The 25,370-nt window shown below is 37.6% G+C and overlaps 4 protein-coding genes across 7 annotated transcripts; 2 read left to right on the top strand and 2 right to left on the bottom strand.

Moving 5' to 3' along the window:
- Window positions 183-3,936, bottom strand: LOC109723260 (regulator of G-protein signaling 1). Its single transcript, XM_020251574.1, has 11 exons — window positions 3,722-3,936; window positions 3,079-3,199; window positions 2,935-2,998; window positions 2,756-2,840; window positions 2,527-2,600; window positions 2,162-2,353; window positions 1,435-1,523; window positions 1,086-1,324; window positions 785-909; window positions 561-682; window positions 183-492 (listed from the first exon to the last, which is right to left on the bottom strand). Exons 1-11 carry the CDS (start codon window positions 3,796-3,798, stop codon window positions 301-303), a joined length of 1,380 nt encoding a protein of 459 aa, XP_020107163.1. The 5' UTR covers window positions 3,799-3,936; the 3' UTR covers window positions 183-300.
- On the top strand, window positions 4,485-9,111 carry LOC109723608 (DNA-(apurinic or apyrimidinic site) lyase). Of its 3 annotated transcripts, none has more exons than XM_020252048.1 (10): window positions 4,485-4,636; window positions 4,688-4,856; window positions 5,145-5,237; window positions 5,411-5,555; window positions 5,959-6,157; window positions 6,672-6,750; window positions 7,297-7,358; window positions 8,157-8,243; window positions 8,658-8,761; window positions 8,897-9,111. In XM_020252048.1, exons 1-10 carry the CDS (start codon window positions 4,566-4,568, stop codon window positions 8,971-8,973), a joined length of 1,086 nt encoding a protein of 361 aa, XP_020107637.1. In that variant the 5' UTR covers window positions 4,485-4,565; the 3' UTR covers window positions 8,974-9,111. The 3 variants fall into 3 exon arrangements, with proteins under 3 accessions (XP_020107637.1, XP_020107636.1, XP_020107635.1); XM_020252047.1 differs by having other exon boundaries at window positions 4,685-4,856; XM_020252046.1 differs by having other exon boundaries at window positions 4,485-4,856.
- On the top strand, window positions 12,888-19,938 carry LOC109723120 (lysine-specific demethylase REF6). 2 transcript variants are annotated; one of them, XR_002219623.1, is made up of 8 exons: window positions 12,888-14,098; window positions 14,724-14,802; window positions 14,897-14,964; window positions 15,512-15,662; window positions 16,407-17,032; window positions 17,367-17,840; window positions 18,289-19,662; window positions 19,758-19,938. XR_002219623.1 is itself a non-coding variant. In XM_020251341.1 (7 exons), the coding sequence occupies exons 1-7, from the start codon at window positions 13,225-13,227 to the stop codon at window positions 19,548-19,550; spliced, it is 3,534 nt and encodes a 1,177-aa protein (XP_020106930.1). In that variant the 5' UTR covers window positions 12,888-13,224; the 3' UTR covers window positions 19,551-19,938. The 2 variants fall into 2 exon arrangements, 1 of the variants encoding a protein (XP_020106930.1); XM_020251341.1 differs by having other exon boundaries at window positions 18,289-19,938.
- Window positions 20,369-24,359, bottom strand: LOC109723121 (angio-associated migratory cell protein). The gene is made up of 11 exons (XM_020251342.1): window positions 24,189-24,359; window positions 24,066-24,113; window positions 23,279-23,320; window positions 22,705-22,824; window positions 22,321-22,466; window positions 22,059-22,206; window positions 21,884-21,967; window positions 21,393-21,508; window positions 21,208-21,266; window positions 20,913-21,003; window positions 20,369-20,819 (listed from the first exon to the last, which is right to left on the bottom strand). Exons 1-11 carry the CDS (start codon window positions 24,283-24,285, stop codon window positions 20,592-20,594), a joined length of 1,179 nt encoding a protein of 392 aa, XP_020106931.1. The 5' UTR covers window positions 24,286-24,359; the 3' UTR covers window positions 20,369-20,591.

Here is a 25,370-nt window from a genome sequence, read left to right as displayed (position 1 = left end):
CGTAGACAGATCCAAAGCAAAGACCGTGGACCGTGTCCATCGTATGCAAATGGACCGAGGGGCCTTATTGCGCTGAGCTCAACAATGGCTGTTAATGGGCTATCGTATGCAAATCTCTTTCTTTTTTTTCCCCCTCTTCTCTCATTGTAAACTTTGGTTTTACAAATATAATTAAATCAAAATAAGTGGAGATCGAAGTTCTATTGCAAAATGGCCTATAGTCAAGGGGGTTATTATTATCTACATAATTTTGCACAAAGATACATCCATTCTCTGATATCATACAGTTTGTTCAGTACCTTACACATTATACTGGTTTCCAGAAGAACAATGCTGCAAATGTTCTTGGTTAAAGGGATCATCAGTACATCGAACACAGCTCACTCTTTCAGAGCAATCCCAACCTGCAGGCTCCATATTATGCAGCTGCTTCGAATTCTCCTCTTTGAACTTCACAAATTGCATGGAGGACCAGAACTCTCTCGCCAAATTCTGCGAGTCAAAAGCTTATCAGCATCGGTAGCACTGCAATGTTCTGAATTTTGAATTCGTGCGTTTACCGTTTTCATCAGCTGCATCACCTCGGCTACTGCACAGTTGAATAGGTCTGGGTGAGTGAGATCGGGCGTGCCGAGTATTTCCTGGCGCGTCCTGTGGGAGATGTTTATCTCCATTTCAGCACCTGGATGGTCGTGGATGATAGAATTACATTAGTAATGATTAGGGAACTCAGACACAAAAAAAAAAAAAATAGAGGCCCAATTTAGATGTTAAAAGCCGGTACCAGCAGCTATGTACTTTTCGATAATGTGCCTAGCCATGTAGATTCTTCTTACAGGGTCATCAACAGGTATGTTGCTCAGTTCGTGTACTTCTTCGTAGAAATGAACACTCTCCCCAGCGAGACAACTGCTATGCCATAAAGAACGACAACAAATCGAATCATGTCATTTTAACTGAATGGCGGAGATGACATGAAAAAAACACAAAAACTAGAGAGGCGTTTCCTACATTTTAGCGAACAAAAAAAGAGATAGAGGAAGTGAGAAAGTTTAAAAAAGAAATAAAGAAAAAAAAAGGGAGACCTGTCAGCGAAGACCATGAATGAGTGTCGAAATCTCTTATTTTCCAGCAGTTTGTCTAAAGGTTGGTTGAGATCAATAGCGCTTGCGGTTGTAGTCTGTATGATCAATCTACTTTCTGGTATCCCCAATGCTTGGCGCATTGTCATAACTTTCGAGGATTCTCTTTTCCTTAAGCTTATTTGATAACTCAAAGGTTGGGAAAGTGACATTGAAAAGAATACTAGCACTAAAACACTTGCCTGTGTGAAAACGGTGAAATTATGAGACACGCCGCCTGCAGATAGAAGTTTGGATAGAAGTATACTGAAATTGAAAGATACAGTAGAACAGAAGCTGAAGTAAAACATACCGTCACTAGAAGAAGAAATCTTGAACAAACTTGAATCCAAGAAATATCTTCGTGGACTTCATTTAAAACATATGCACCAATCCATAATGCTGTAAAATTTACGACAATCCAGAATTGAGGAAACAAACACATAAAAGGTCGGTATATCTTCTACACCTAAAGACCTAAACAAAGAAGCTACATATGCACCAGGCTTGAGACGCATTTACATTTGGTATGTTAAGACGTGTGTGCATGCAGTTACACGTGGCAACAACAAGGTGATTCATCTGCCAAAAGTATTCAAGAGCTCGAAAACAAACAAAAAAGCAGACAGCAGTGGTCCCTACAATGTATCTGCAGATACACAGCAACTGTAGTCTGTTAATTCTTGGCCACTGCCACCTCTTCAGTCAAATGCCACCAGCTTCATCCATTGTTTCTTTCTGAAATAAATGGCTACCATTTCTTTCCACTTTTGGAAGGTAATATATCTTCGGATTTCTTCAGAATATGCTAAATACTTCATATTAATGTTGATCAAACTTCTTCACACACTGATGCTAGCTGTTTATTAACCTTTTGTTTGAGATTAAAAATTACTGGGATAAATAAAGTGCCAAAGAAACCTTCAAACCGATAAATAACATCTTTTCAACATACTGGGGCAAAAAAACACTAGGATTATTTACAGAATGCATGTACTTTAGCACGTAGATATTAGCGTAACGAGTAGATCAGCATATACCTATTGCAACAGACGAAACAATTATGCCCTGTAAAAGATCTTTGAATTCATGAAACCTAAACTCAATATGATGAACCGTCCTTGTGATACCGATCAATGCGGCAAGATAGAACCCATGAATACACACTATTGGAATGACCCATTGAGTCCGCATATGGCAACGATGATTTAAAGGCTTGTTCATATGAAGAACTGCAAGATGACAATTCAAGTTTTGATTAGACAATTTGAGAACCAAGACAAAATTTTCATATAGACAAGTTTCACCCTTATTACAAAGAAGCATAAATACGATATCGCCGCATGAACATATATACATTCTTAACCCCCAAAAAGAAAATCACAAGAGAAAGAACTTGGCATACATGCAGCTCCACCAATCCAGGGTATAAGAATTAATGTTAGTAAGACACTTGGTCTGATTGGAGGTAATCTCCGCCTACGGATATCAAGAAAACGAAAAGTCAATACCATCTTAAATTTCATAAACAAACACATTTGAGAAAAGCACAATGTGTAGTAATATCAAATTTGGAAAAACGATTACAAGATTATTTCTCTTGATCTTCCTAATAACAAAAGATAATGACATACTTGACGAAAACATGATATAGCTGAAAAGCCCGTACAATGCGACAGCTCATCAACAAACCGAACCCAAATGGACCTTCAGCCCAAACTGCATTGTAGTTTCTAAATTAAGCAAATTTCAACAAGAAACAAGTAAAATGTTCAAATGGTAATAATATAGCATGACTAGAAAAGATGAGAACCTGCCCATATATAGCACGACCGCCAAGGATCTTTATGCTTTAACGTCAAAAAGTTAATTGACATCTGCACATGGTGATCGAATTTTCACTTCCAAAGTGAGGAGAAGTTCGAAAAGTTCCAATAACATATGTTTACTAACATACCACTAGCGACAGTATCAAGCTAATGCTTCCGACAATTTGAGCTATCATGAGCCAGACACCAGAGATTTTCACTTTAGGTCCCTTCTTAGAAATAAAGGGTAAAAGCGCGCGAACTATAAGCCTGAGAAACAACAAAGAAATTCGATGGGATTAACATAGAAAATACCATTAGTTAACTTAAATTTTTCAAAGAAACTTGGAGCAGTGCTTCACTGTAATCAAATGCGAGTATTGAATGGACAAAATTACACTATTCTACTTCACTCTCATTCCTCATATATTATAATGGTGCAAATAAAAGCTTTTAGAATCTAAACTTCTAAATACTTTCTCACAGATGTAACAATACCAAAGAAAATTCAGAAAAAAGTTTGAGCAGCCATTTCAAAATGCCATTAAGGAGTCACATACAATTTTACCCCAAAAAAACTTGATTTTTATACATTTTTACCCCAAAATTCTCATTTTCATCCCAAATCCCACAAAAATCCAAAAAAAAAAAAAAAAAACCGATCTCTCGCATACAGATCTCAAGAGAAATCAATAACAAAAAACAAAAAAAAAGCCACTTTTGATAATTTAAAAGGGGAGAGAGAGAGAGAGAGAGAGAGAGAGAGAGAGAGGCGAGGGGAGATGAAAATACAGGATGAGGGAGAGGAGGGAGATGGCGACGGCGACGTAGTCGGAGGGGCAAGCGCCGGTGATGGCGCAGTGCGCCATTGCGTTGGAACCGCGTTCCGAAACGCGCTTTTAGCGCATCTGGGGGAATCGGAGAAGAGGAGATCCATTGAGAGGGAAATTTCCTTTTTTTTCCGCTTTTTTTAATGTTTCGTTTCACAAGGCCTCTCTCTCTCGCACACTCACTCCATCTTCGTACTTAAAAGGATTTAGTATTTTATGAACTATATCTAATTTAGTAAATATAATATTTATTTTTTTTAAAAAAAAAGCAAAGCTATTGTACATTTATAAGTACTATGCAAATACTACATCTTATTATTTTGGGAAAAAAAAATTATTATTATTAATTATTATTTTCACGTGCGCACGAAAAACTACCAAGGGCTTGAGTGTTTTTGTCGCTCAGTTCAGAGGCTAGTACAGTAGTACCCAAAAAAAGTCTCGGTGAAAAATGATTAACTGAACCGACCATTTCTACAGCAAATGATAAAAAATTTGATGGTTGATATTCGAGATCCAAATTTGAATTCTAATTGATTCATATTTTTAGCTAAGTTTATTTTTAAATAAAATAAATAAAGTGAGTAGCGTGCTATCTATCTCTCAAAAAAAAATGATTAACTGAAAAAAACCGGGTCGGGGAAATTCGATTTAACCGGAAAACGAGGCCGGGCCTGGACCGGACCGGACGGGACCGGACCGAACCCGGCTCGCCTTTTTCCCGGGTGTAGTGAGAGAGAGAGCATGCAAGGCCCGCTTCTCGACGAGCTACAGCAGAGAGCGGGAGAGAGAGGAGGGGGAGGAACATGAAGCGGTTCTTCCGGCCCGTGGAGAAGGACGGCTCCTTCAAGAAGCCCTCCCTCTCCTCCTCCTCCTCCTCCGGCGACGGCGCCGCCGCCGCCATCGCCGGAGGCTGCGGCGGCGGCGGCGGCGGCGGAGGTGGGGGAGAAGCTGAGACGAAGGGGAAGAAGGAGAGGGAGGATCCGGTCAAGTTCGTCACATGGAACGCGAACAGCCTCCTCCTCCGCATCAAGAACGACTGGGCCCTCTTCTCCGACTTCGTCCGCACCCTCGACCCCGACGTCATCTGCATCCAGGTCCGTTGTTGCGTCGCGTTGTGTTGTGTTGAACGATCCTTTCGTGTTTAGGGCAACGGCGTTTGTAATTTGATGCGCATTGTTGTTTTAATCGAAAAAAGTAGTTTCTTTTGGTGAAATTTTGGTAATTTGTAGGGTTCTGGCATGGCATTGGTACCGATTGACTTGTTTCGGTTAAATCGCAAATGTCGTGTTATTAGGGTTTTTACAGATGACGAGCATGATAATTGATTACTACATCAGTAGTACAGACACTTTTTGGAATGTAATTATTGTGTCGTTTTGTAGGAAGTGCGATTGCCTGCAGCTGGGTCGAAGGGTGGACCTAAAAATCCTGGCGAGCTGAAAGATGATACAAGCGCTTCGCGCGAGGAAAAGCAGGTGACCGAAGCGTTCACACATATTATTCTTGTGGTTTATAGATTAATATTAAGAAGCTACTTGTTGATTTTAGAAGTTTTTTACATCATATAGTGCCCATATTAATAATTGATGAATTTGCTGAATAATATTTATATCTGTATATCAGTATGATTCCTGAATTTCCTATGCAGGTGGTGATGCGTGCCTTATCGAGTTTACCTTTTAAGGACTATCGTGTGTGGTGGTCTCTTTCAGAATCCAAATATGGTGGAACGGCTATGTTTATTAAGAAGCAATTTCAGCCAAAGAAGGTCTCTTTCTCCTTAGATCGAAAAGGTATTTTAGAATTTTCACATCTTACGGTTGATGTATTCAGTTTCTTACATTAAATTTACACTGCACTTCTAGTGTTCTGCAATATCAAAACACAAATCTTAATTTAGGCTGAGAAAACAAAAATGATGTTTGCACTTTTACTGTTTCCTAACTAACCCCTACTTTCTCGGTTGCTTCAATTTCATCTTGCATTTTGCTTTTGTCTCAAATGGGCCGAAAAGCCATTGTGGTGCAAAACTTCACAAAACGAGTTGCCAGATAAATTTGGGTTATACTTAATGGAGAAGAATCACATAAATTGAATAAATTGTTTGATAAAATATTAATATTGGTAGCTATTGTGAAAATTGGATTCAATTTTTGGTTTTAGATATATGATTTAGAGTATACTCTCTATTCACAGTTTCAAAGCACGAACCAGATGGCCGTGTTATTATTGCTGAATTTGAGTCATTTCTCTTACTGAATACATACGCTCCTAACAATGGCTGGAAGGAGGAGGAAAATTCATTTCAAAGGAGAAGAAAATGGGACAAAAGGATGCTAGAATTTGTTCAGAATGTGGATAAGCCTTTGATTTGGTGTGGTGACCTCAATGTCAGGTAATAATGACTGCCTTTCTCATAACATTTTTTTTGCAATAGTATCTTGTTTCATACTTTTGAAATTTTGTCATGTTGCAAAAGTCATGAGTTTAGTCTCAAAAGTTGCTTGTCTTTGTCTAATTTATCAGAAAAAAGAGAAAAAGAAATAAAGTCCATTGGTTAATATTATAATGTAGTACATGTGCTGGTACTTATCTTACTGATTGAGATGTACTACTTTGCCATCACTTACTGTATCTTATTTTATTTTATTTCTTTTGTTAGAATTTTTAAATCCTTTCTATTTATAGGCAGCACATTCCATATCAGCTAAGTTTTCTTAAATTAGACTTTGACGAGGTGGAAAGATACTGTTTATCTGTTTCTGAACCTCTCTGGATACATTGTAGCTGCTTGGAATAATCAGTCAATAAATTTTTTTCAGTTACCATCTACCTATAATATGCTGCTTCTCCTTTTGAAGTGATCATCCCTTTTTTTTCTTTCTTTTGTGGCATTTGTAACTTTGCAGCCACCAAGACATCGATGTGAGCCATCCTGATTTTTTCAGTAGTGCAAAGCTTAACAGATACATCCCTCCAAATAAAGAGGTTCGTGATTATGACCCCAAATTTTTCATATTAGTGCATCATTGCTGGATCCATGACATTGAAGTTTGATGAGCTTCCCATAATTTGATAACTTTGTAATACTGTAACAGCAAACGAGCGTATGATATACAAGAGTGCATCATCGAGCTTGTTCTTATTTTGCTTAAATATGCTTTTCCTATTCTGACTTTAGGCATTTGCCTTAAATTAGTATGAAAAATGTGATATATTCTTAATCGTCATGATTAATATTTTACATCGTTAGCAGCAGTTGTTAATGGGAGAGTTCAGCTCTCTGCTATCTTCTAATCATCGTTCACTTCTGAAAAACATAGTCAATTATGATGATAATCTTAATCTATAATTCCATTCTTTTTTCTAGATTTTTTTTTTGATGGAAACAAAAGAATGAGTATTCCTTCTGTTTAGCATCAGTCATCATTAACAATTCAGGTTGTTTTGTTATGGTCACCGTAGAATTGGTATTACACTGTTTTGTCTAAAGTGCAAAGCTAAAAAGGAGTTCTCATCATTTTTTCTGTGCAGGACTGTGGACAACCAGGATTCACCTTAGCAGAGAGACAGCGCTTCGGCAATATATTGTCCCAGTGGGTTAATTTGACATAGATCTTTGTTTTCCCTATTCAAAAGATCATTCAAAGCTTCATTCTATGCTTATATATATTGCTAATTTCTCTCTCATCCTTTCGATCATCTTAAATCTAGTTTACCAAATAGCAAGTGTAGACTTTGTTAGTTTTCCAAGCCGTATTTCTGATTGTCAATGGAGTCCTTTTAGTCTATAAAGAACTATGTAATACCGAAAGAACTCTGTTTTTATATTTTGTTGTAGCATCTTGTATTTGTAAGTTGGATCCTGCTTGTATTTCTCCTAAATACTCATAGGTAGTGTGATGTTTTGCATATAAAAAGGGCATCTACTAACTGGTTTTGGAGTGAAATTCAATCTACTAACAGTTTAGACTTGCGACTAAATCGAATTTCATTCTGTACATTTGAGTAGAAAGAGTAGTTATGCTGTACTGTTGAAGGAAAAAAAAATTGGATTTAGTGATGGCAAAAGGATTGTGAGGGAAAAGAGAAAGCAAATTTTGATGACTAATGAACCTTTATAAGCCACAGATATGAAGCACTTGAACATCGTTTTCTGTTGGATCAGTAAAAAATTTTGTTTATGATGGTTTGAGAACAGGTCACCAAAGTAATCTTTGGAAAAAATTTGATCGCACAAATACACTATTCCAGTCCCAAATCATTAAATTTGATCACGACTTGAGATCTATTCTTCTGGAAGTGTGGTCCTGTTGCAGCTTGAGATCTATTCTTCTGTAAGTGTGGTCCTGTTGCAGCTTTAGATTTAATTTCTTTACTATTACTGGCTGCAGAGGAAAGCTGATAGATGCTTACAGATATCTACACAAAGAAAAAGATATGGAAACTGGCTTCTCGTGGTCCGGCAACCCTATTGGCAAGTAAGATAATTTGGTCTTTTATGTTTCATTTCTTTCTGTTGATTTTGTGCTTCACCTCTCTCTTTCTGCTATGAAGCTTAACCTTTGTGCCGATAACCATTCTGTTCCTAGCATATTAGTTTGCCTGATACTTGGGAACTTATTTCTTAAAGGAATGCGGAAAGTTCTTTGTAGATTTTCGTTATTGGAACTTTGTTTATCTACTGGTTGTCTCAGAAAACACCTCAGCATCCCATGCATTAGTTTACAACCGAAGTCTGCTGCCCAATTAGTGCTCTCTATGCTTTTCATTCAATCTACTTCGTCTTATTATTATTGATATCACACATGGTAACATTGCGAACAGGAACTCTGACAGTGTTTTCTCTCAAAGATATCCTCGCACTGATTATCGATAGATTTTATTCCTTGTAGGTATCGAGGTAAGAGAATGCGAATTGACTATTTCATTGTTTCGGAGCTGCTAAAGGATAGAATTGTCTCATGCGAAATGCATGGGCATGGAATTGAATTAGAAGGTAACAGCCAATTTTCATTATAAAGAGTTTAACCTTGAAATGGCGAGCCGAACATGAATGCTCTACTAATTACGACAACTGGATCGATTTCATGCTGGTTATTCAATTGATAATCCAACTTCCTTTTATTTACAGGCTTTTACGGGAGCGATCACTGCCCTGTCTCACTTGAGCTTTCGAAGGAAGAACGCGAGCCTGAGGCTTGCAGCTAGCTCGAATTTTGTATACATTACCATGCTCTTAGGGTTCTCTTATTATGTAATTTCCTCTAGTTAGCATCAATGGTGCCTCCCTTAAACAAACAATTGCTAACAACAGTAATCAAAGTATCTGGTTTCTCATTTCTGGTACTTTTGCTTCATTCTGTTGGGTTTCTAAGCTTCTTTTTCTTTTTAAGTAGAAACGCTTACTATATAAAATATATTTTTTTTTTCCCTCCTTTTTCTGTTAGTTTAATTCTAATCAATCAAAGAATCATATGAACTCCCGAAACTATTTATCTTTTCGATTTTCTTTAGATTTTTTTTTAGGGCTTTTTTTGCAAATGGTCCCCTGAAAAAATTTTATTTTCAAAATAGTTCTGTCAAAATTTAATTTACAAAAATGGCTCTAATCCTGCCACGCAGGCACCACGTCAGCGCCACGCGGATAGGACTGGGGTCAGTGTGGTAAGTTGAACACGGTAAATCATTCGCCGTGTTTGAACACGGTGAATGGCTCACTGTGTTTCACACGGTGTATATATATTCATTTTCTTCTCTTTTAAGGATGTCAACGGGTTGGGTTTGGATCGGATTTTAAAAAACCCGAATCCGAATCCGAAAATCAAATTAAAACTCGAACCCGAATCCGAACCCGGCGGGTTTTAAAAATTCATATACATATAACTTTAACATATGGATATAGGTATGAAATTTTAAAACTCGTCGGATTCGGATTCGTGTTCGGATTTTAATTTGATTTTTGAATTCGATTTCAGAGTTTTAAAAACCCGATTCAAACCCAAACCAAACCCAATCCGTTGACATCTCTAAAAGAGAAGAAAATAAATATAAATATACCGTGTGAAACATGGTGAATGATTCACCGTGTTTGAACACGGTAAATGGTTCACCGTGTTCAACTTAACATACTAGCCCCAGTCCTACCCGCGTGGCGCTGATGTGGAGCCTGCGTGGCAGGGCCAGAACTATTTTTGCAAATTAAATTTTGACAGAGCTATTTTTAAAATAAAAATTTGCCCTGAGGCTAAATTGGAAAAAAAGCTCTTTTTTTTTATTTATATTTTTGCTTTTACACATGGATCTTTTATAAGCTAGATAATTTATAATCTTTTCCTAAATGCGCCGCGTAACTCAAAATCTTCAACTTTGTCTAAATTATTTTGAACATAAACTTGTAAGTATGCATGATGACTAGTTTAAAAATTCAAATATATTGTCCCTATATTCTTTATCAAATTTTGGAGATTGCAAATCGTTCTTATCCATGTATTAGTTGATTAATTTGTGTTAGCTTTTCATTCTCGGGGTTAGGGAAAGAGTTAATCAGATATCAATTAATCTTTCCATACGCATGGACCACCAAAAGATTTACAAACTTTCTTTTATGTATCCTTGCATTAAACTGGTTTCGCGAGCACTAACGAAGTGTAAAATGAAATCCCTATTTATTACTTACGTTTCTATGATGTGTTCTTATAGGAATCACGTCCCCTAAGGAGAAAATATATGTACTCAAAAGATTTTATAAAATTTATCACTACTGGCAAACGCAGTTGATTAATATTTCAGATTGTTGACCAAGAGGTCAGGGATTCAATCTCGTACATGCGCGTAACTTGGGCGAGGTCTATGAACTTTGTTCAAATTTTTTTAAAAAAAATTTGCAAAAATTAGTGAATAAAGGAACTATTAGCACTTCTACAGTAATGCTAAATTGACCAATGTTTAGGTGGCATGATTAACTTTAATTGCTTTCTATGGATAAGAAATAGGACTAGAACTCAAATCAACAATCCTCACATTTATTCCTAGGAACATGATAGTTTTATTTAATAATATGGCCATATTTGGGGAAATTTATTAGCCTAAATAATCAGAGTTATATTTGATAATACTTTGTATTAATAGTACAGGGCCACTTATGAAGGCAATGAATAAATTAACTATAGCTGATGCTGAAGTTATCCAATAATTGAGCTTGGTTAAGAAGAATATTTTGGGCTACTAATTACACCAATGATTGATACACTTTTAGTTTTCCATAAATAATAAGTAACAAAAGCAAAAAACTTCAATTAGAATACGACAAATTAAATTGCAAAGCAACTAATTTGGTAAAGCTGCTGCTGTTACGGTTAGATATTGGCATGGAGTTGGTGATTATTTTTGTGGGGGATTTAAATCTTAAATTTGTCTAAAAAAAATTCGTAGAAATTGTCGATGTGTTGGCATTCATATAGTAAAAATACTATATGTATTATATAAGTATATCAGTGCATTTGCAAAACAGATTGGATAACGAAAATATATTATATATTAGGTATTTTATATCTATCTGACGTACGATGTAATAATTTGACTGACGCAAATCATTCAATAAAGTAAACAATAAAATACGGATCTAATCGAAAGATGAAATAATTTTAAAAATATGTTTCTTTAAAAAAAACTAATTCTAAATATCGGAATAAAAGAATTCTCTTTGGACCATCACAAGCCATTTTATCCGCTGCAGCAGTGTGTTATACATTTGAAAGGGTACTTTGTACAGTAGAGTCACGAAACTGTAATAATCTTTAATAATAATAATAATAATAAAAATAATAATAATCATGAACCCTAAAAAATCCAAAAGCCTAGTTCGAATTTTCTAACCCTATAAAGCTTAGCCCGCCATGGGAAAACTTCAAATCCATGCAACTGTTGCAATATAAATAAAAAAAAAAGAAAAAAAAAACAAAAAGTAAAATGGGACAAATACTTCATTTGTAAGATCACTAAGTAGTACCCTTTTAATTGGGCAAAAAAAAATAAAATCCCTATAAAAAATGATTATTAAACTCAGATGCAAAATGTTATGAGATATTTAATACAGTGGAATCACGTATATATATTTAAGTAATATGTCAAACTATTCAAGTAAAAATTCAATAATCATCCTATAGTTTATATAAACGAGAAATGAGCTTAATTAAGCCCAACTATAATCCACTATTTGCACCAATCAACCAACTGTTTTTGACCCCCACCAAATCAACCTTGAAATTGGGCCCGTAAACACTGAACACAAGAGCAATACTACTCGTATGCATTTAAATTAGATCTAAGATTTACAATCTAATCTTATTCAGATCTGAATTTACTCACTTATCTTATCATTTAATACTAAAAATATAAAATAAAATTTAATATTTTTATAATAGAATATAAAATATAAATTTTATAATAAAATGTGCAGATAGTTTTTTTTTAAAAAACATAAATCTTGTAGAATTCAAAATCCAAAATGCTCCCAATCTTCTCAAAAACAACCCCACCACCATCACCTACAAAAAGCAGCAGGAGCATTAATTAATGATATTTATTTATGCATTTCCAAACCCCCTTCATCTCTTCCCCTTGTATAGTTGTATGCCCCAAAAATTAAATAATAAAATGTGATAAAATGAGTGGTTAGCCCCTGTTCTATCCTGATTCTCCAACTTGTCCATTATAATACTTTTTCATATACTATATTTTAATTCTTTGATTATTAAAAATTATTTATTTTTATACAAATCACTTTATGGCCTCGTTTGAAAGAAACCAGATTAAATAATAATTCACAAAAAAAAAATCTTAAGTTAGAAAGAGTAACATTTAGGTCAAAGACTAGGATACTTATCAATTTTTTGTATTAAAACTAAAAAAAGATGCTTTTGACATTTTGAATTTTAGGGGGGTTGATAGTATTTATTTAAAAAAAAAAATAGAGGGATCAAGTTGCGGTAGTAAATAGTACAGGGACCTACCACAAATTATACCCATGGGAGAAAAAAAAAAAAAAACAAAAAAAACAAAAAAAAAAACCCCACACTCCCTCTCACCTCTCCAATTCCCACTCGTCCCACATGCTTCTACCCCTGCTCTGTTCCCCTCCTCTCCCTCTCTCCCTCTCCCTCTCCCTCTCCTCTCCTCGCCATTTTTTACCTCTCTCTCACCATAGGAGGAGGAGAGGAGAAACAGAGGCCATTAAAGGAGGAGGAGAGGAGGGTTTCTCCGTAAAGGAGTGGTGGAGAAAAAGGTAGGCAACAAAGCCTCAGAGCATAAAGAATAGAACCCTTTTCCCTCTTCCTCCTCACTCCACCCCCTGTTTTCCCCCTTTCCCCCCCCCCATTTAATCCCCCGCACTACACCTCTCCACGCACTTTTCTACTCAAATGGGAGCGACCCAGTAGTTTTCTCGGCCCAATCTCGGCAATGGCGATCGACCCGTGCGGCGCCGAGGTCCCCCAGTGGCTCAAAACCCTACCTTTGGCCCCTGAGTACCACCCAACCCTAGCAGAGTTCCAGGACCCCATCGCCTACATCTTCAAGATCGAGAGGGAGGCGTCGCAATACGGCATCTGCAAGATCGTGCCGCCGCTCCCCGCTCCCCCCAAGAAGACCACCATGGCCAATCTGAACCGCTCCTTCGCCAGCCGGAATTGCAGCGGGAGCGGCTCCTCCGGCGGCGACAGGAAGGGCCCCACCTTCACCACCCGGCAGCAGCAGGTCGGCTTCTGCCCCCGCCGCCAGCGCCCCGTGCAGCGGCCCGTCTGGCAGAGCGGCGCGCACTACACGTTCCAGGAGTTCGAGGCGAAGGCCAAGCAGTTCGAGCGCGCCCAGCTGAAGAAATCCAGTAGAAAGCCGCTCTCGCCGCTCGACGTCGAGGCCCTCTTCTGGAAGGCCTGTGCGGATAAGCCCTTCTCGGTGGAGTACGCCAATGACATGCCCGGGTCCGGATTTGCCCCCCTAGAGAGCGCGGGCGGGAAGAAGAAGCTTCTGGCTCGGCGGGAGGAGGAGGCCGGCAATGTAGGCGAGTCGGCGTGGAATATGAGGGGGGTGTCGCGGGCGAAGGGGTCGCTGCTGCGGTTCATGAAGGAGGAGATACCGGGGGTGACCTCGCCGATGGTTTATGTGGCCATGATGTTCAGTTGGTTCGCGTGGCATGTGGAGGATCATGACCTGCACAGCTTGAATTACCTGCATATGGGAGCGGGTAAGACGTGGTACGGAGTGCCGCGAGACGCTAGATTGGCATTCGAAGAGGTGATTCGCGTGCATGGGTATGGAGAGGAGGTGAATCCTCTTGGTGAGTTAGATCGAAACTGACTTGTTGCCTAAACTACATACTTGCATCTGTTCTTCGTTCTGTTCCTTTATGTGGAATTAGATTGGCAAGTTGGTTATACTTTGCTTTCTAAGATTTTCATAGTTTGACTATGTTATATTACCATAATGCAATGTATGTCCCGGAATTGGTTCCTTGTTTCTATCTTATTAGGTTACTTAATGACGACATAGCTATTACCATGACACCCAAAAAGAGTCCAATTTGGTGCTCGATTTGTGTCCTACTAGTTGATTGCTCCCCTGGCTAATAGCCAATTCGAATTGTGTTGGTTTTTCCTCTTGTTTTTTAAGTCAATACAGCGTGAACTTACCGACAAGTATCTTACTCTGGGGAATATCAAGTATGATGGGTTTAATTAGCTTATCTTGGATGAACATAAAAAAAGAAAGAGCGTAATCATGTTGTAAACTTACTGTGCTCTACTGTGCTCGGCAATTCACTAGGAGTAGTTCTACTCTTTCTCGCACTAGTGCCAATCCTGTAGGCGTGCCCTTCATTCCTAGATGTTTCGTTATCCATTCATTGTAACAAATATAAACTGATAATCTGATGAGCACTATTTGTCATCGTTGACTTATTACAGTGACTTTTACTATGTTGGGTGAAAAGACCACTGTCATGTCTCCGGAAGTTCTTATTGGTGCAGGAATCCCATGCTGCAGGTAATACTGAATTACATACTTGTTTTCTAGTTTGAAACTTGGTCGTTACTTGGAATCTTGGTTATATTCATTGATAAATCCTTCTTTGAAGCAGATTGGTTCAAAATGCTGGAGAGTTTGTTGTTACTTTCCCTGGATCTTATCATTCTGGCTTCAGCCATGGTAGGTCATCTCTTTTTAATCCATTATCATGTTTCCTCTGCTTTAGAGACAAATGGTGCAAGCTAGGCGCCAACTGCTATGCGAAAGCTACAAGGCAAAGTTGAGGAGCACATGCTTCCGCGATATTTGTGAAAGCATATGCATTTGATTTCTTTGTTATGGTGTCTTAGAAAGTCATTTTGTATGCATCAGTAAAGTCGAACTAGCATGGCAAAATAAATTGGTAAACCTGTGACAAGGTGGCCTCTAGACGTTCTGGGTACCAACTAGCATTTGGAATACTATGTTTGGAACTTGGTTATTCTATTTCACGAGTCATTTTCGCTGTTCTTAACTTTGAGACAAATTTCTAGAATCTTTAGTCTTGTATTCGGATATTTTAACTGTGTATAGTTTGTTCTCTTTATGTATACTATTCTTGTGGCTTGACTGAGATTGTCTTTGTGGTTGTGCACAACGTTGCTAGGCGATGTTTAAAGGATTAGGAAATAGCCTGCGACGTTCGCAACTGGAAAATAGTTTGCTTCACTTTTACTTTTTTTTCTAGGTTTTAATTGCGGGGAGGCAGCAAATATAGCAACCCCTGAGTGGTTAAGAGTAGCTAAAGATGCTGCAGTTAGAAGGGCTTCTACAAACTGTCCTCCAATGGTGTCTCACTATCAGCTGCTTTATGCGCTTGCACTATCATTTTGCTTAGGGTACTCTCTCTCCCCCAGTATGATTTATCCCTGTTGTACGTTCTAATAGAGATATGCTCCTCTGATTACGAATATTTTATATGTCATGTTCTCGACTGTCTTTTTTTTTTCTCATTTTTTATGTCATGTTCTCGACTGTCCTTTTTTTTTCTCATCTCTTTCTACATATGGGTTCTCAATTTGCTTGATTCATATACAATGATATGCATTCATATCTTTTTATATGGCTATATTTCACTGTGGAATATTTTGAAGAACTTTTTGATGCCACTTATTGCTCACTACAAAGTTTCTGAGAATTTCTCCATCAAAAAATAGTGGCCTTACATACTGTGAATTTCAGGAAGATGACTATAATTACAAATTAGAGATAAATGTGCATTATGACTTGCAATTTGATATGACAGATCATAATTTTTCTTTGATATTTCATAGGACATAAATTATCTCCAAAGCACTGCTAAATTTGATGCCTCGTGTGAGAATGAGAATTACCTGCTGAACACTTCTATGTTCTGCATGACTCTGAAAAATACTCCTGATTAGATTCCTGTTCCCTTCTCTATTGTCCTTGCTATCAAACGTCTTTATTAATTTCCTCTTAAATTTGTAATTTAGTCTTCTAGTTTCTGAGATGTCTTGTATTTCGTTTCTTCAGATTTGATTTGTCTGTTCACTTTTTGATGCCTGCTAATTTTTGAGCTTTAATTATGTGCTTCATATGACGATAGTTTTGTTTCATAGGGTTCCGACAAGTTGCGGTTCTGAGCCACGAAGCTCTAGATTAAAAGGTAAGATGAGAAGCGAAGGAGAAATGCTGGTCAAAGAAATTTTTGTCGAAACTGTAAGAAAAAATAATGAACTCCTCAATATTCTTCTGGGTGAAGAATCGTGTATAGTTCTTCCACAGCAGACTGCTTCTACAAGAACTCAACTGAAGATAAAACCAAGATCTTCAATTGGTTTCCAAAGATATGAACAGGCAATGGAAGAAAAATGTGCAGAGAGGGAAGAATTCAATGGCTTTTGTTCAGCGAGAGAAAGTTCTACCTCTGTATCTCTAGAAATGAAGCCTTATTCAGTAAAATGCAGCAAATTTGGAGCTGAATCACAAAATTTAGTGAGTAAAAATGATGGTGCACTACAAGGTGATGGGCTATTGGATCAGGGACTATTATCATGCGTTACATGTGGAATATTGAGCTTTGCATGTGTGGCTGTTGTTCAACCGAGAGAAGCTGCAGTGAGATATCTCATGTCTAGTGATTGTGGCTTTTTGAATGATCAAAGTGCTGGCTCTGGAGGAACCAGTGAAGTTGATAATATCTCAAAGTGGCGATCACTTGATTACCATATGGTTTCTGGTTCAGGTGTGTTAAGGATGTTTTTCTTTTTTTCTTATCTATTTCCAGTAATTTGTTTCTTCTAGTGATATCGTTGACGATTCACTGATTTTTCTGTCCATTTTAGTGGTTTCATCACTTTTATTGTCTCCGGCAATTTCTTTGATTTGCTAAACCTATGGTTTGTATATCTGTTGAACGTTTTGTTTGGTCTCCAAAATAGCCTTCACTGATTTTTTAAATTAATATCGCATTTTCAAATAATGTTTTTGGGGGTCAAAATGCATGTCTCCAGTAGTTCTTCATTTCACCTTTTCTCATACTCTGTTGGATGTTCAATTCCTCTTTTAATCTCTCACAGGAAAAGCACCAACAACCGCTGATCATTTGGTTTCTACCAGATGTTCAGTTAAAGTTTCAGATGATTGCAAACAGATTTACTCAAAGACAGCTCGTAAAGGTGTTTCTGCTCTAGATCTGTTGGCTTCTGCTTATGGGGCATCTGACTCCGACGAGGAATCACCTAATGAGATGATTCTTAGTACTGATGAGAATGATTTGAAGTGCTCTTCCGTAAGTAATCACCAGTTTAGTAGTGCATCGGAAGATCTCAATATAGAAGATAGCACAAATGGAGATAGTGAAAATGAAGCATCTGCTGTAGGGGCTCATTTGAAAAATGAAAGCCCTGTAAAGGAGTCACCCATGCTAGACATGCTTAAATATGATAGAGATTCTTCTCGGATGCATGTGTTTTGTCTTGAACATGCTTTGGAGGTGGAAAAACAACTACAACAGATTGGAGGTGCGAATATTATTCTTCTCTGTCATCCAGGTGGGTTTCCTTATACTTCTTTTTCCATTATAGTTTTTCTTCATGGTTATTTTTTTCATCAGCGGAGTCACTTCATCTAGGAAGTTTCACTTGTAAAGAACTAACCTTTGAAAGAACCAACTGTACTAGTAGAGGCAAAAAGGTGTAAGGTTTGGTTTATTCATTGAAAATAATGCCATCAAAACTAGCATGCAGTACTCTGCATTCTCTAAGACACATTGCTGTAGAGTCGACATTAGTTTAAAACCTAGAAGATGATTAGAGCAATAAGCATCTCCCAGAATGTATTGACAAGAAAATGCTATCAAAGAAAATGGTTTCGGTTAGTTACATATACCAACAACCTAAGTAGCAATCTCGCTGTATAAAATATCTCATTATGTCTTAGTTCATTGTGCTGTTAAAGTGAACAAAAATATTCCATAACTTGTTTTCCTTATGGCTGCAGAGTACCCCAAATTTGAGAAAGAGGCAAAACTTTTAGCAGAAGAGATTGGAGTCGATCATCAATGGAACAAAATTAGCTTTAGGAAGGCAACCGAAGAAGACGAAGAAAGAATTAAATTGGTGTTGGAGGACGAGGAAGCCATACCCATGAACAGTGACTGGACGGTAAAGATGGGTATCAATCTCTACTACAGTTCCAACCAAAGCAAGTCTCCAATTTATAGCAAGCAACTGCCATATAATGCCATTATATACAGGGCATTTGGTCGAGACTCTCCGAACAGCTCTCCCCGCGAAGTGGTTTCGACACAGGACAGATCGGGCAGGCAGAAGAAAATAGTGGTTGCTGGGAGGTGGTGCGGTAAAGTTTGGATGTCAAACCAAGTTCATCCATATTTAGCTCGTGTAAATGAGGATAAAGAAGATTACGAGCGTGAAGATAGAGTATACCAATCTTCTTTTAAAGGGAAGGTCAATATGGAACATAGCAAACGAGTAGATTTGTCGAGAGAAACTGTGGTATTGAATACCCCGCCCGCTAGAAAATCAAGTAGAAAGAGGAAAAAATCCACGGAGAAGTCTAGAACCAAGAAACAGAAGCGTGCGAAACTGTGTAAATCTGAAAATACTGAAGATGTGGCTGAAATTTCCCCACCACTGTCCAGTAGGGTTCTTCGCAGCAGTGCTGACAAGCACGCATCAACTTCTAAACGAAATGAGAAACAGAGTCTGGGTGAAATGAAACTGAAAGATGAGCCTAAAGAAGAATTAATCACGCGTTCTAGAAGGCGGCATACGAAACTGGAAGGTGTGAAAATCAAGTCAAAGACTCAGAAGAAAACGAGCAATAAGAGAGCAAGAAAGAAAGACCAAACTAAAGATTCTTCTTCTAAAGAAGAGGAGGGCGAGTTTCCATGTGATATGGAAGGGTGTTCCATGAGTTTCAATACTAAGCATGACCTGGCACTGCACAAGCGCAACATATGCCCGCACAAAGGGTGCGGGAAGAAGTTCTTTTCCCACAAGTATTTACTTCAGCACCGCAAGGTTCACATGGATGACCGCCCTCTCAAGTGCCCCTGGAAAGGGTGTAAAATGACTTTTAAATGGCCATGGGCACGGACGGAGCATATTAGGGTTCATACAGGAGCCCGGCCTTACGTCTGCAAGGAGGCAGGTTGTGGTCAGACCTTTCGGTTTGTATCGGATTTCAGTCGTCACAAGAGGAAGACAGGGCATTCGTCGAAGAAAGGCCGTAAATAGCTCTGCTAACCTTCATGCACTAATATTGTTTTATTATGGTACTAACGTGAGAAAAAGGGTAGAGCCATTATTTTAAGTCCTTGGGCGCTGCGCCATTTATAGGCGAATTACGGTAGGTTAGGAGTCCTTTTTAAGCTTCTTCAATTGTTTCCAACCAACTATTGATTGACTGAGATCCATTAATTTTAACATCATTTTCTTCGCCAGAAGACCAATCATTTTGATGTGATGATGAGCGCTGAACCAACTGCAAGGAGGAACCTCCTTTTTTCAATTAATGTTGCAATGAATTTGGCAACAAGTTGTAACAATTGTGAATCCTCTGATGTATGGTGATACCTTCTTTTATAAATTTAAGCAAGAAACACTCTGGAGGTTATCTGAACTAGTGAGGTTCCACATTACAGTGATTCTGCTCTTGTTTATTTATGAATCTTTTATGATTTTTCGAGAAGATAACACTATAAATGGCACTTTTTTGTTTGGGTTACCATGAAAAGGTACAATACTAAGTGTTGATTTATGGTTAAAAATGATGTTAGAGCATTGATAGATCTCGGTTAATCATAGACACGTTAGCTTCTGATTGACAAGCTAGGAAAAAGAAATACATGGATCTTTAGAACTAGGGGTTATCTTGTTATATCATTGTCTTTTCAATCAACATCTAGGCTGGGATCTTCATTAAACCTACAGCATCGCCAAACACGTTAATGCTATCAAAGATCAATCCAAAACCAAATTTTAATGGACTGATAAAAGGCCCTAGCAGAAAATTATAATAGCAAATACCCGATCGAACAATTTAAATTGGAAGGTTTTTACCACAGATTTCAATGTTTCCAGATCATGATATTGAAAAATTGCGAGTCTTCAAAAGAGATAAGAGTTCAATATTCTCATATCAGGCAAACTCGTAGTATACATCAGAACATATATTTTTCTTATGGAAAATTAAACATCTGTTACACACGAGCAAAGGTACAAGGGAATGATACGGAGGATAAATAAGCTGAGCTATCCAGATGATAAGGTCTTCTTTCATCTGAATTCCGAGATACCAAAGACGCGGGCGGTGCCATCACTTGAAATGGAAACAAGAGAATTCCCATCAGCAGAAACGGCTATAGATTGGACGGTGTCGACGTGACCGCTGAAAGTTTTTAAGCAATCCCCGGAGAGACTGTCCCAAATTCTAACCTTCCCATCGATACAACCGCTTGCAACATATTTTGTTGCACCAATCCACGCAAGACTGGTCACACCCTCCTGTCCAATCAAACCATACAAAATGTTGCTTTATTAAAAGAAAGAACAGACAATAGTAATTCTTGTTAGGAATGAGATGGACTGTATACTGACTTCATGATCACACGTGCATCGCGCTGAAGAACGTTGCAGATCCCAAAGGATGAGCTTTTGATCCATTCCCCCGGTCGCAGCCCAAGGGAAACTGCATGAGGGTACATAAATTTCTTATAAATTAATATCAATTAACAATGTTATATAATAGGCTATACATTTTATCGATGCTTCTTATATCATCTTTATCTAATCCATTTGTTTCACATTATAAGTAGCACGATGAACATCTGGAAATGTAAATTTTGTACATTAACTGGAAAAGAGAGCATCCTGTTGAGGAATGGGAACGTACCTTGGCGAAAGGCCAATGCACTCAACAGAGTTGGAGTGAGCAATTAACGAGCTGATAACCTACAGAGAGATCTCGTCATGCATTAGAGATCACTTTATGATATTTCAAACATCATCTCAAATTGCGCATTCTACATTTGAAAATAAAGGAGTAAAATAAGACACCATTAAGGAAAGAGAGCAGACCCGTCCAGTAGCAATGTTCACCATGTGGACAGAGCTATCTTTTGAGCCAGTAATAGCAATGGTTGAATCAGCAGTTATAGCTAAGCACGTCAATCCATCAGTATGATATGGATGCCCTGAAACAAGAAAAACAACATTAAGAAGAGGAAGGCTCAAAATTCAGTAGGAACACAGTAAAGTTGAATTAGCAAAACACTTCACAAGTATATTAGATAATAGCTAACCCAGGGAAGACATGTCACACCTATTTAGACACTTCAAAAATATTGTATTGTTTTCACAAGTATACAAGAATTATATATAATTGCGCAAAGGTGTAAATGACAAAAAAATCCAAATCAAAACACCATAACATTGCCTATCACGCTAATCAAAAACACTCACAATATGCTACCATTCTTCGTATCATACCATTCTTCAAATCATAATTTTATTAATCAAGAAAATGATGTACAAATTGTTACATATAGTGATTACGCAAGACATCTTACCTCTAACAACATGGATGCTTTCCCCTGTTTTCGGGTTCCATATCCTCAATGATGCATCATCAGAACCAGTACATATAGTCTTACCTTCAAGGTAAAAAAAACCCAAGTTCAGTAGGCTTAAAAGGTAAAAACAAAATACTAAAATGAATTGTTTTCACAGATATAAATTTAGTACCATCTGGGGTAAAATCACCACACGTTACACTGCCACCATGACCAGAGAAAGTATTGAGACAGGCACTTTTATCAGCATTCCACATCCACACATTAGCATCTTCTGAGCCAGCCAATAGCAAGTGACCTCTTGGGTGCCATTTGAGCCACTAAACGGTTTGAGTATATATTTAGACACATCAGGCATAGATTATGAGGAAAGAGAAATAATAATCTCAAAAATTGACTTTGCAAGATAAGCTCAGATATGAATCAAATCTCACCTCAAAACCCTCCCCAGAACCTTCAAGAGTACACTTAAGACTACCTGAAGTTGTGTCCCAAATGTGTACAGCTCCATCAAAACTTCCAGAAGCTAGTAATTGGCCATCAGAACTGAAAGCAACAGTAGAGACAGTATCCTGGTGGCCTGCATAGGAAGCACAAAGGAGAATATGACGTTAACCTGGAAGGTTGGTATATAACTTGTAAGTATAAGAGTATCAAAAGGGGGGAGTAACTCTACTCTAGAAATAATTTAAATGAGTTAGGAGATGACCTTTTAAATAATTCCATTGGACATTCAGAAAATGAAGCTAACATATATTTCAAGCATTGCTATAGATAGAAATCAAACTAAAAGCCAATAGACCACAAAAAACACTAACCTTGGAGCTCCAGGACTGCCTCTGCAGATCCAATCTTCCACAAGAACCCTTTATCATCTTTACCTCCAGTAGCAACAAGGGATGAATCCACCGGACTGCAAGCAACAGTGTAGATTTCATCTGCGTCAAACAAATTTAGCAGTCAGATAAGTATTCGACCAACAGCAAGAATTTAGCAGTGTAGATTCCATATTGGAGCTTTGGATTTCCAAGCTTAGAATCTCTATTCAACGTCCTTGCAGATAAAGAGTTATAGGTATACTTCTTTTGAAATCTTCAAAACACTGTTGTTGTTGTGCACTTAAATACATAAAGACCTAGTAGAAGATAAATAGAAAAATAATATTCCTAGAAGCAACAGTATTTGATCAACAGTGAGTTAGCTATCATATTATGAACTGAAAGGGCCAATAGCCTGCATTCAAATCATCCTTTAACTAAGCATAATGTCATATCACCAACAATACTGTTTCCAAAAGATGGACCCAGAAACAAGCATCGACTAAAACGCAAGTATTTGAACGTGCTTTTTGGCCCACTGGTAATCCCGTGGATAATATGGAAACGAGCTTACCTGAATGTCCCCTGAATGCATATATGGAATCATCAGCTTCTTCTGCAAGAAAGATAATGCAAGTTATTTGCTGCTCGCTGAAATAGGACATAAACAAAACTATTGCTAATGCACAACAGTTGGCAGCGTATCAATGACAGGTAAAAAGCAATTGACACTATCCAATGTCCATTCTCGAAGCTCACCCACCAATCTATCAACGAAATTTCCTGCTCGATTGAACAATAATCGTAGTATGTCAAAAACAGTGTCCCTAATAGAAGCTTATTTGAAAGATTCATACTTCAACAACAGTTAATCAAACTACCCAATTTTCATGTAGTGATCACGAAAAGTCAAGATCTTTAATTCGATTGGCCTAAACCTATACGAATACCTTACCATGCTTATACCCTTTCGGCGGCACAAATGAAATTTTTATCAAATATCCAACTCTCCAGAAAAAACTATTTGCATTGAACTTTCCTTGGCTGCTTCTTCCAATTATGACTACTCAGATCATTAAAAAGAAACTGCAGGGGGCCTATTTTGTCGACAAGATTCCTCTTGCATCACTCATTGCAAAGAACAACTATTAGGAAGCAGAACTTCAAAAAAAAAAAAAAACTTTTTTTTCAGAATCAGAAAAAAGAACATAACTAACTTTCACAACAATACAAAGATAACAATTTGCGCTTAAAAATAAAAAAAATTAAGTAACCAACTCAACACATATCTCTCGCACCGCCGCTACACGCAAAGAAATTCGCATCAAAGGAATCGCGAATCAATTACCGACACCACTTACCATCATCGGCCTCCGAATCCACATCATCCTCGTCCTGGTCGGGGAGATCTACACAGAACAATAGCAAACGATGATGATGACAACGATGCTAACGATAATGATGATGATGAGAGATGATGATACCTTCCTCGTCGAGGGGGATCTCATGGACGATGTCGTCGTCCTCCAAGAAGACCTCTCCGTCGTCGGATTCGTCGCCGTCGCCGTCGTGGATGCTCATCTCTCTCAAGGAGATCGAGGATCGAGGATCGAGAGAGAGAGAGAGAGAGAGAGAGAGAGAGAGGGGTGGGAGAGAGAAAACTCGGAGAGAAACGAAGAGGTTTTGTGGAGGGTTTTTGCTTTGCTTTGCTTTGCTTTGCTTTTTTTTATTTTTTTATTTTTCCGTTTCTTCGTTGAGGGCGGGTCGGTGGAGATGGATCCGTTGACCCGATAAGGGCCTGCCCGTTTCGGTTTGCGCTGACGTCAGATGCGCAATCTAGTCAACGGCTAGGGTTTGACAGGATTTCTTCTTTTTTTTTGTAAAAAAAAAGAAGAAAACAAAAAACCTCATTCTTAAACTTGCGTAGACCAAGGAGTTTTTTTTATAATTTTGATTGAATTTCAGTAAATTCAATCAACTAATGACTAGATTTAATAAATAAATTCATATTCATATTATTAATTTTAGAGCTAGATCCGTTAGTAACAGCGTGTTAAGCCAAAAAATATATATATATACTAACATCGAAAAACTCCTTAAATAATTCTAAAATAAAATTTATAGATTATGTATATCATTCAATTTTTAAAGAAATTATGCAAATAATGTTGTTCAATTAATGCAATGACCATCACCAATAATTTATATTCTCCACATCTTGATCAGCACATGCATTGCACGTGGAGACTTGTAGTGCGAGAGATATATAAAAGCAACAAAATCCAACTTACCAAAGGCTCTGAACAAAATTTAATAAACATAATAATTAAAACTAATACGATAATTATTAATAACAATAATTCATTAATTATAGCACAAAGAGAAATTAATATATAGTTGGAAAAGTCTCTTCCACTCTCCTACTCTTCACCTATAAAATGACCGTTTAAATAAAAAAAAAAATAGTGGAAGGCTCAATATATATGCATAAGCACCCACCAATAGTAATGGCTTTACAATTACAAGTTCAATAATGTTTGCTTCTACTAATAAACTTCCTATAGCCATTCATCTTTTGTTGATCCTAGGGCTTTTCTCTTCCACAAAGCCTATTTTGGCGACTATCAATGAATCGAAGCTCGGTAATTCTCACGAAAAAGTTATTC

This window comes from Ananas comosus, linkage group 17 (genome assembly GCF_001540865.1).
Source record: "Ananas comosus cultivar F153 linkage group 17, ASM154086v1, whole genome shotgun sequence".
In the NCBI taxonomy this organism is placed as follows: domain Eukaryota; kingdom Viridiplantae; phylum Streptophyta; class Magnoliopsida; order Poales; family Bromeliaceae; genus Ananas; species Ananas comosus.
Note: the sequence above shows the minus strand (reverse complement) of the source record. Positions and strands in the feature narration are given on the sequence as shown.

Excerpts from the sequence above, each read along its gene's own strand:
- LOC109723260 (XM_020251574.1), bottom strand. The coding sequence starts at position 3,798 with ATGGCGCACTGCGCCATCACCGGCGCTTGCCCCTCCGACTACGTCGCC. Across the intron at positions 1,524-2,161 it reads TGTTTCGTCTGTTGCAATAG|CATTATGGATTGGTGCATAT; the intron begins GTATATGCTGAT and ends TAAATTTTACAG. Across the intron at positions 1,325-1,434 it reads GATTTCTTCTTCTAGTGACG|GCAAGTGTTTTAGTGCTAGT; the intron begins GTATGTTTTACT and ends GTTTTCACACAG.
- LOC109723608 (XM_020252046.1), top strand. The coding sequence starts at position 4,566 with ATGAAGCGGTTCTTCCGGCCCGTGGAGAAGGACGGCTCCTTCAAGAAG. Across the intron at positions 4,857-5,144 it reads CCGACGTCATCTGCATCCAG|GAAGTGCGATTGCCTGCAGC; the intron begins GTCCGTTGTTGC and ends GTCGTTTTGTAG. Across the intron at positions 7,359-8,156 it reads TTCGGCAATATATTGTCCCA|AGGAAAGCTGATAGATGCTT; the intron begins GTGGGTTAATTT and ends TACTGGCTGCAG.
- LOC109723120 (XM_020251341.1), top strand. The coding sequence starts at position 13,225 with ATGGCGATCGACCCGTGCGGCGCCGAGGTCCCCCAGTGGCTCAAAACC. Across the intron at positions 14,099-14,723 it reads AGAGGAGGTGAATCCTCTTG|TGACTTTTACTATGTTGGGT; the intron begins GTGAGTTAGATC and ends GACTTATTACAG. Across the intron at positions 15,663-16,406 it reads GCACTATCATTTTGCTTAGG|GGTTCCGACAAGTTGCGGTT; the intron begins GTACTCTCTCTC and ends TTTGTTTCATAG.
- LOC109723121 (XM_020251342.1), bottom strand. The coding sequence starts at position 24,285 with ATGAGCATCCACGACGGCGACGGCGACGAATCCGACGACGGAGAGGTC. Across the intron at positions 23,321-24,065 it reads GGATTCGGAGGCCGATGATG|AAGAAGCTGATGATTCCATA; the intron begins GTAAGTGGTGTC and ends TCTTTCTTGCAG. Across the intron at positions 22,207-22,320 it reads GTTCTGGGGAGGGTTTTGAG|TGGCTCAAATGGCACCCAAG; the intron begins GTGAGATTTGAT and ends CAAACCGTTTAG.